The 9,832-nt window shown below is 52.3% G+C and overlaps 1 protein-coding gene across 1 annotated transcript; it reads left to right on the top strand.

The window, feature by feature from the left end:
- Window positions 1–2,537: 2,537 nt before the first annotated feature.
- PODANS_5_3940 (uncharacterized protein) lies at window positions 2,538–4,544 on the top strand (the record flags this gene model as incomplete). Its single annotated transcript, XM_001904905.1, has 1 exon — window positions 2,538–4,544. The coding sequence occupies one exon, from the start codon at window positions 2,538–2,540 to the stop codon at window positions 4,542–4,544; it is 2,007 nt and encodes a 668-aa protein (XP_001904940.1).
- Between the last annotated feature and the right edge of the window lie 5,288 nt (window positions 4,545–9,832).

The raw sequence follows: 9,832 nt of genomic DNA, 5'->3' as shown, positions 1-9,832 counted from the left end.
ATGTCTTCCGACTTGAAGCGCAACTTTCTTCCCAACTGATATGATTTCCTCATGTTGCCGGTGCCCGAGGCAAAACCTCCTCGATGTCTCGCAGTCATTGATGAACTCCCATGCCGTGTGAGGCTGCAATAGCGGCGAAGTAAAGTCCCCGATAGTGGCCCTTATCTGTCGCTGGAATGAACGGATGTTTATGCGAAGATGACGATCGCAGTTGGGAAGTCCTTCTTCAAGCAGTTTGACCTGGCTTGGAGTTTTCAGTGGCACCAGTGTTATGTCCTCTTCGGCCTCAAGAAGCGCATTTACGAGGGGAATGTCAGTGTTTCTGTGGGATGTGGTGTAATAGCGACTCGAAAGCACAAGCAAGGTGGCACCGTTCCCTCCCGCTTGATTGATGATGGCTAGCAGTATCACGTCGAGTATTTCTTTGATGTCGGCGAAGTCGAACCATCTTGGGCTGCCTTGGAAGTCATTATCGTCGGGTATGTCGAAGTGGTGAACATCTGGAATGTGTATGATCAATGGTCGACGCTCAGGCGTGACGCTACCGGTACCGTGCCTGAATATCCTCTGGTCTGGAACGTCGAGCAATGTATGTGCGAACAACAGCGGCTTGTCCCTTTTGCCTTCCGGTACACAGCCCCGACTTTCTGGTCCATTTAACCAGTACTCACCCAAGTCCAAAACATCCTCAATGTCCAGTGCGATAAGATCAGCCCCAATGTCAGTGGCAAACTGTTCGACGACAGCTTCAAAGAAGGCGCGGTGGCCCCGAGCCCCGTACATGGTGTTAATCGCGGTCAGGAGAAGGGTCGCCCTCCTGAAGAAGGGCACATTCTCTTCGTTTGCTGACTCCCATGTCTGGCTCGGGTTTGACAAGACAGACCAAAGGTTGTTGTACACAGCTGATTTGATTTCAAAAACGGCATCCTCACCGTATGCTGTATCTGGCGCGTCTTCCTTGATGATTACTTTGGGCATGTGGTTGGCAAGCTCACTCGTTGTCTTCAGGTTGTAATTCAAAAACCAGATGGGCACTTCCAACTGCGCAGGTAGTCAGCAGAAGCATTATAATGGGAAGCATGTGGACGATCTCATACTGGTCCTTTGACATCGTCCTCTGGTAGATTGTACTCAGCTGGGACTTTTCCGAGGTAGCCTTGCTCCACTGCCTGCTCCTCCAAAGCTTCACTCTCTGACTGACTTCTCGAGTCGGAACTACTCACTGAGCTTCCCCCGACGGGTGTCGAAGACAACTCTTCCCTTGATTTCATTTCTTCGCCCACCGCCTTTGGCTGTAAGTCCTCTTCCTCGAGTTGGCGCTGAGAGAGGTGCTCCTGTGAAAAAGAGTCAGGTTGAAGCCGCGCATGCTGGCCCAAGGTCGGGAAGAAGTCCGACGAGAGCCCAATTATATGTAGCCAGAAACACAAAGATAGAACGACTGCTCCAGTAGTCGCTACGATGGTGACAAGTTGGTCCACGGAGATGGCCACGGCGAGTACCGTCAGTATCGTTTCAGGCCGAACTGAGTACTGTAAAAACCAGGTCATCGTGTAAACGAGCGGCGATTGTCATCCTCTTCACTACGAGAGCGATGAGATGTCTCTCGCAGCTTTCAGGCAGCCATAATGACAGTAGTCGAGCACTGCCCACTAAGACTAACAGGCGCCGAAGCTGTTGGGCGGTGTTTGTGGGGCAAAGACGGCGTGCTGGCCAATAAGGGGCTACTTGGTGCTCTCGGATTGTCAGATTGAAGGCTTTCGAAGAGAATGTGTTGCCATCACTATGGGTGCTATGTATGTTGCGGTCGATGGTTCATTTCGGTTGGTGTGTCAATCAGGATTCTTTGATGGTGCGTCTGGTTGTGAAGAGGCGGTCGCCTCGAGAGTCGCCTTGATCCACGCCAAGTGAAGGCCTTGCGTAGTGGCCATGCTGTGTTGCTCACATAGAGCCGTTGAAGCATTACAACCCAATCGGAGAGAAAGATGAACTGTAGAACAATTGACGAGGCCTACCTATAGCAAGATTCTGACCTGACAAGCAGGCTCATGGCATGTCAGTTTTGGGAGTTTTGGTCAACAATGCCAGAGGGGTTAGGGTTGTTCGTGCTAGAAGTCAGGCCCACAGTGACGTTGCACAAGGACATGTCAGGTTGGGCCAGCACAGCCAATCAGCAGACGCGCTGGAGCTGCAGGTCTCAGTGGGCAGAGGCACATGCCACAGCTCTTGTGAACACTTGACACTCCAAACATCCAGGCATCGATTATTATCCCAATCTTGGGACGGGCAGACAAACACTCTCCACCTTGCTCTCTCGGAAACACCGTCGACGTATTCAGTACTCTTGGAGCATCAACCGACATATATATAGACATCTGCAACTGAATACCTCAACGCGCCATCCAATGTCGGGCAAGCATACTGGTACGGTACCTCCCCACCACGAGCGCCCTCTGCAACGCCATCGATGTCTTTTGGTGGAAGCTAACCTCCTGAACCGCTAGTATGTCAACACAGATAGCAAACACGAAGGCGCCAACATGACGTCCAGATCTATGTTCCTTCCCCGTCTCTCATTGTCTCGTTCCGAAAGCCCCGGCATCCCTTTCCACAACCCAATAAGCCCCACCATCCGCAAGAAGCCGAGCGAGCACGATATGGATGACCTGTCACCACGACCCGATGACAGTTTGTTGCCCTCCGAGGGCTCCCGAAATCGCAGACAAATCTCGCCATCGATCGACCATAGCACGAGCGATCGGGCTAGTAGTGTTGGTTCGGCTTCCAAATCCAAGCCCAACGCCCCGGTTCTCTTCCACGGTCCTCCTCCCCCCATCGCCACGTCCCGGATACTCTATAGGGATGAGGAGGAGCCACAGTCATACCGCCCGTTCGACACAGCGGCATCTACTGCTCGAAATGTTGGCGGCGTACTATTCGACCGCCAGGACGGCTCCTCAGCCCACACAAGAGGGCGTGATGCGGTAAACTACAACGAGTATGAGCCGGATGCAGTGTGGCGCAACCTTCACCACCGGGAACGCCAGCTTCAGAAGGAGCTCCAGAATATCCTGGATGTCCAGTCAGCGTGCCTATCAGCCCAAGTTGGGAGAGCAGGGTCTACAGGAAGCCCTCAGGCCAGTGATGCAGGCACCACCACCCCTACAAGCACATTACACGCTAGCACCAATTCCATGTCTACAGCACGCCGGGTAAGCTTTGCTCAGACTACAACAACACACACGGGACACGTGATACCGGTGAGACAACCCAAGACGAAGCGTCCATCTATACGCGAAGCTCGTACAGGACTTGCTAGGCACATGACACTCCTGGCAGATCTAAAAGCAGAGGAGGACGCCAATCTGACTGCCGCTCTGTCAACGAGGAAGCGTGCTCTTGCCCAGCTGCGGAAGCTATGCCGGCAACGGGAGGAGATCACCGGCGAGTTGGAGAAGATCGAGCAAGACGAAGAGGAGCCTCTTGCACAGGAGATCAGGGAGCTGACAGAAGAACGGAGTAATGTGGCAAGTGAGATAAAAGAGTTGGAAGGGAGGCTGGTTGGCTTGCGGAACAGAAAAAGGTACCTGGATGCCAAGGTGGCCGATGTGGAGAGCAAGAGGGACGCAGGTCTGAGTGGCTATCGTGGGGCTCTGAAGGATGTGGATGGGAAACTGGGCGGGATCCTGACGAGACCCAGTGTCAAACCACTGGACTTGGAGGGTGTGATTGGGCCTGGTCAACCAGTGGATAGGGGATCGCATTTGTCAGGATTGGAGTTTCTGAGGCTAAGACCGGAGAGGAGGACGCCTGAGATGGCCAAGGAGTGGTGGGAGGGCGAGGTTTCATTGCTCACGGCGAGGAAAGCTGATGTTGATAGGGAACGGTTAGCCTTGGAAGAGGGTGTGGAAGTGTGGAGGGAGACGTTGCAATTGGTGGACAAGTTTGAGTTGAGCGTGGCAGCGGTAATGAAACACTGGGCAGGCAAACACGATAACGACGAGGCGAATCGGGAGTGGGTCAAGGCCATGTCGGACGTGCTTGGTGACATGAAGGGTGTCATTGCTGATATGGAGGGGAAGCTCCGGTTGGTGGAGGAGAATGGGTGGAATCTCTTGATCTGTGCCATTGGTGCCGAGGTGGAGGCACTCAAGCTCGCAAAAGGACTCTTGGTGAAGGGATTACGAGCCGGCGGCTTGGAAGTACAGGACGGTTCGGACGACGAGAGGGATGTGGACGGAGACGGGGGCTCGACACCGCATCTTGGGCGGTCAATGTCTGGTAGCTCAGGGTTACAACGCTCCGCCATCCGCTTCAAGTCGTCGTCGTCATCATCATCTGAATCAGCCGAGGGAAAGAACCTCGTTGGCGTGCACGATGTCGAGGATGGGCACAGAACTGAAGAGAGTGACAATGAGGTGCCTCCTGACTTGCTGGTGTCTTCGTCGACTGCTGGCGCCAGGAACGAATTGGATCGTACGTGCAGCAGAGAGAGTACTTTGAGCGAGAATGAGGTCCCCCCTGAGTTCTTGGCGGAGCATGTATGATCAGCATGGTGCCGCGGCACTTCTGTACGAATGAGGCCAGGGAGCATTGGATTCACACATTGCATGTTGAACTGTTGGGCGTGTATCACGGTTATGGATGAACGCAGCGTGGCTTGACAACTGCTTGGCCTTTTTGCTTTTTCTACTTCGTGAAGTGTTGGGCGCATCGTTTGTTGCTAGATCATGATCTGGAAGGGTAGCTCCTATCAGGTAAGAACATCACCCGCAATGATCATGGCGATATACTGACTGCCCCAGGGTTCTCTTTCGCTCATGTCAGTCTGCTCAACGGCTCTCAAGTTATGCTGCATTGGACGACATCCAGACCTCAGTGACGTTGCGGATGCAATCTGTTTTCATGCTGCACCACTTCATCAAATCCATGAGAAGGATCGAAGCGAGTTCAGCTCCTCGCTGATGAGTCAAGGGAGATCAACTATTCGCTTGGCTGTTGTAATGGGACGCGTACGCATGGCAACACATCTGAGATCCAACTAGCAGAGCAAGTAGACGCTAGATGAGGCACAACGACACGAACAGCTTTGTTTCACTTGTTTCGATGAGACATTTGAGCGGCGACGACGGCTTCATAACGGCCGTGCAACTGTGGCGGCGGCTATGGCGCACATATAGTAGGGGCGGACCCGGAGTCAGCGAAAAATCACTCCGTCTCCGACTTCACCTCCCCAACTCCCATCGGCCTCAACACTCCAACATGAAGTTTATCTTCGTCTGCGACAGCGGTGAATTCGACCATGATTGCGACTCTGGAGACGCAATCAAGTGGGCGATGAGACGGGTATAACCTGTTTGATTTTGTCAGATAATTCACACGGACATCACGGATGTCTGGCGTCATCACTAGTCGTGCTGTCTGTACACTCGTCAACTACGATTTGGTCCGTCTCCGACATCTCACACAACAAATCTTGGAATGCAAACTTTGGCTTCATTCTCGTAGAAGTTCGCGATGACGCAGGACGGTGGAAAGGGCGGCGGAGAGAATCATTCATGTCTGAATCCCCCAAGCTCAACACGGACATCGCGGATGTCTTTATGCATCTTTGTTGGGGAGGGAACCGGCGAGGGCGGCACGTCAAACCTTTGATGGAGGCTACTGCTATGTGCCTTGATGCTCATACAGTGAGTGAGACCATGAGGCATAGCAACATACTTGATCGTGTGTTTTCATCACGAGGTATACAGATGGTTTGTCGTCGATGGAGTCTACTGTCTTGGCTTCGCCAATGGCGTACTGCAAAACAACCGATGTTTGTGAAAGGTGAAAGGCAAGCCACAAGAATGTTCGCCTATCTCGGCCATGTACATCAAGAGATGTTACCTTTTCATTGCGACCTACATTACGGATATTGTGGCTTCCCAACGTGGTCACATCAGGCTTGATGTTACTCCTCGCTGTCGCTTGAGATGACGGAGAGCGCTCTTTGTAGTCTCACTTTTGGAGACTTGCCCCCAGCGGTCATCGGCGGTAATGGCAGCGGCTCGAGCGGCAAAGCAAAGCCAAAGTGAGGCTGTCATGAACAAACGCCCGTCTCAACCAAAGATGCCACAACCGGCTACTCCGCTCTTTTTGTCTGGGGGTGTGTCTGTATGGGGTTCTACAACGGGCAGGCATGACGTTGTGTAGAGCGGGAAGGTGGAAGGATCTCCGCCTCCCGCACCTGTTCCTGAATCTCTCACCAGGCCGTTGGAAAGACCGGGTGCGCGCCGTATGAAGACATGACGATGTCGATGTACATGGCTGTGACATGACATGTCAGCCTGCCCAAATTCTTGGTTCCATGCTCGAGAACTTGGTTCAAACGACGCTCTGAATAGATGACATGACGTCGTTATCAAGCTTCGCCCTCATTTTGATTTCAGCAACCATAGCCCCCTTGCGATTCAGCACAAACGGGCGTGTTGTGAAGCAGGTCACACCTGACCAAAGATTGCAACCCTATCTACGCCCGACTTACGACCAAGGAGACATCGCAAGAAGCACGCGGCATGATATCCCGCATGCTCTCGTCCAACCAGGCCCCGCTGCCGCTCATGCATCAAACGTACGCGTGGCCGGCCTCATCTGATCTTGGTCTGGGGATTGGTCAATGGGCCAGTGGCAGCGAGAAAGGACCGAGATATTGGTCCGGAACTTGCCGTCTGGGATAGGTTTGCTGGGTGGTTGAGGTATGTATGTACAGTACCTTGATCTAAACGCCACCCCGGGTGACTATGTTGTGTATCCGCATTCATCACAATCGATCCACTCTTCTTCACCACCACCACCACCACCACCACCACCACCAAACCGATCTTGGTCATCACTGTGGGTTGAGTGTGCGGTCCGGGGTAGGTATGTATCATCGTGCCAGTACACCACGATTCTGAGTGGATGGTAGTACACAACCTCTGACAAACATGCCATACTGCAGGACACAGTAGCTGCCACTACACAGGGAAAAAAGCAGGAGGGAGAACAGAGTGTGAGGCTCGTGACTGCAAGAAATACTAAATTGTTGCATTGGTCTCTAAAATCTCACTCACGTCTTTCGAAGCGTCCAACTGTCACCCCCGTTAGCGGGTGCAACCACAGTCCGAACAGGCCAGCCCCTAGCCAAGCACCTAGCAGAGTACCTTGCCTTTTTGCTGTCAATCGTCAAAAGGCAAAATCTCGGTGATCCTTCCGAACTCACCGCATATCCTTTTCCACTCACCGTTGTTGATCATCGGCAACACAAGGACTCGTCTTGGGAAAAGCTTCATCATCACGATTGAGTGGCTCATGCAAATGCAGGAGCGGCAGTTGGAAATATAATGTCCAGATCTTGATTTGTTGCTCTTTTTGATACTGAACCGGGATGAGGGGGGAGGTGATGCCCCACAAAACCTACCCTGCCTCAACTGAGCCGCCGAGTACATATGCATAAGTACCTGGCTGCTGTGGCCCCGTCGGGATCTTTTTGTTCTCCGGGTCCTTTTCGAAAATGTTGTACACCCGAGTTTTTTTGTTTCTCAAGGTTAATAGTTTTTTTGGGGGGGGGGACTAATAACCAAATGTTCCACTTTGTCCGTGCGGGCTGTTGGTGCTGGGTTGTATTTTGTTCTTGTTAGTTGGTTGATTGGTAAAATGCGTGTTGTTGTGTTCTGGCCCCCACACACACTTGATGGACGGGCTTGATCTATTAGGTACAGTACACCTTTCTCGAATGCGTTGACATGACAAGGGATATCGACCGACTACCTAGCAACTATCACCAAAAACCAGCTGCCAATACATGAGATATGTACCTTGACCAAGAGTGTCGGAGTAGCCCCATCAAGACACTGCCTGCTCGTACTTAGCCGAGGTTTTGCCCTCGCATGCCTGAAATCCGAGCCCGAGTCGATATCAGGAATAGTGCAGCATGTACCTTAGTTAGCTGCCTGTTTGATGTGGAGTGTTGTTAAACCCCCTTCCCCTTTCCCCTCTCCCCTCACCCCGGTTAGGGAAAAGTGGGATAAATAGCGGGAGGGCAGAGCCGCATGCTAAGTACCAGTAGGTGCAGCTGAGGGGGGGGGGGTGTCGGAGGGTATATTGCTCCGTGTCCTTTGTACCTTTTTGCTCTGGGATAAAATGTCTGGGTTTGGGGGAATCTCGCATTTAATCGAAAAACAGGAATGATACTGAATGAGGGTTGTTGAACACTGACTGCATTGTCCTTTTGTCGCCCGCGCGGTAACTCCTTTTGATAGATTTGGGGGTTGAAGCGATTCCTTCTGGAAACTGTCCATCGGAGAGTTTTGCAACGTGACAACACAGATGCTGTCGTGGGAAATCTGTTCTCTCTTTTCTTTTTCTCACACTCAACCCTTGTTCATGCCGTAAGCTGATGTGCGGGCCTTTTGCGGACGTTGCTGCTACCCAATCGTTGATTGTGGCTGTGTTGGGTGCTACCCTAGTCAGAATTTCTCGGAGAAGGTGCCGGTGGGATCTGTTGGAGATGTGAGAAAGTTCCTTAGCACTGATGGATTTCGAGCCCTGGATGGCAGACACGAGACCCTACAGAGGCGACATTTCCCAAGATGGGAAGATTCCATCCATGACACATTACCCCAGAGGTGAGCTGGAAAGTTAGGGCCCCGGCAAAGACATGGGAAGCAGGGATGGCAAAGGCATGTAAGACAACGGCACGAACGGCTGTTGGAAGAATGTCGTGTACATGTGTGTCATCCCATCTCCCTTGTAAGTTGATAGCGGGAGCTGCCTAAAGCAGCCAAAAAGGAATAGAAACCTTTGTACCGCCCCCTCCCCCCCCCAAGAGAAGATTGACATCGCAGATCGGACTGCTACCAAACTCTGGACAAGGCCGCTGAGGTTCCGATTCGCACTTTTAAGTCCGAAGGTCCGTGCCGGTCCGTTACTTTTCAACAACGGTTTTTTTTTTTTTGGAGGATCATTAAAATAGAGAGACCAAGGTACCTACCTGCCTTCTTCTCGAGTGGTTGCTGCGGGTCTCTCTACGTGTTTCGTGACTGCAGCAGATTCGTCACCCCTTTTGCATCAGCCACTGTGAGTAACAGTGACAAAAGAAGGAGATCGGCTTCTTCCAGATGCCATCACCGATCGCAGACTGTCGTTTACTCTTCCCTCCTAGGTATCTAGGTTACCAACCTGACTTGGCGCCCGGCTCCAGGCCCCCAATATCAGTGACCCGGCAGCGGGACCAACATTTCGTCACGTACATTTAGCGGCAAGCAGCCCCTCATCGAGAAATAGTTGCCTTCAGACGTGTTGTTGTCGACCTCTTTCTGGAGCCAATAGTCCAAGGCTGTGGCGCAGCAGACCTGTGGAAATTCCTCGACAAACTGGATGCTGCCTTGTGTGGACGCCCTACCTCTGGGGACCTACCCCTCATCCTTCCTCCCATAAGGCTTTACCTCCTCGAGGGAGAATGGTTCGACGACTGGGACACAGGAACATGTCACTTCCAGCTCAGCGGGAACATAGAATATTATCATCATCATCAACAACAATACCAATATGGCCATGTCCAAGTCTGTTGCGGATCAAGGAAGACGCCAGTCTGTTAGCTGGGTTGGAGGGGATGAATGGGACCCGTGGAGGACGACGATACAGGACCTATACCAGACGCAGAACCTACCGCTCAAGGATGTCATGAAGGTCATGGAGGAGGAGCATGGCTTCCGAGCAACGTACGAGCCCTCCTTTTCTTTTTCGTTTCGATCCTCGCTGTTCGGAATCGCCAACTCTGACAAGCCAGAACCACTGATCTTACAGACAACGA

Source organism: Podospora anserina, chromosome 5, assembly GCF_000226545.1.
Source record: "Podospora anserina S mat+ genomic DNA chromosome 5, supercontig 4".
In the NCBI taxonomy this organism is placed as follows: Eukaryota; Fungi; Ascomycota; class Sordariomycetes; order Sordariales; family Podosporaceae; genus Podospora; species Podospora anserina.
The sequence above is the reverse complement of the archived record's forward strand: the minus strand, read 5'-3'. Positions and strand labels throughout refer to the sequence as shown.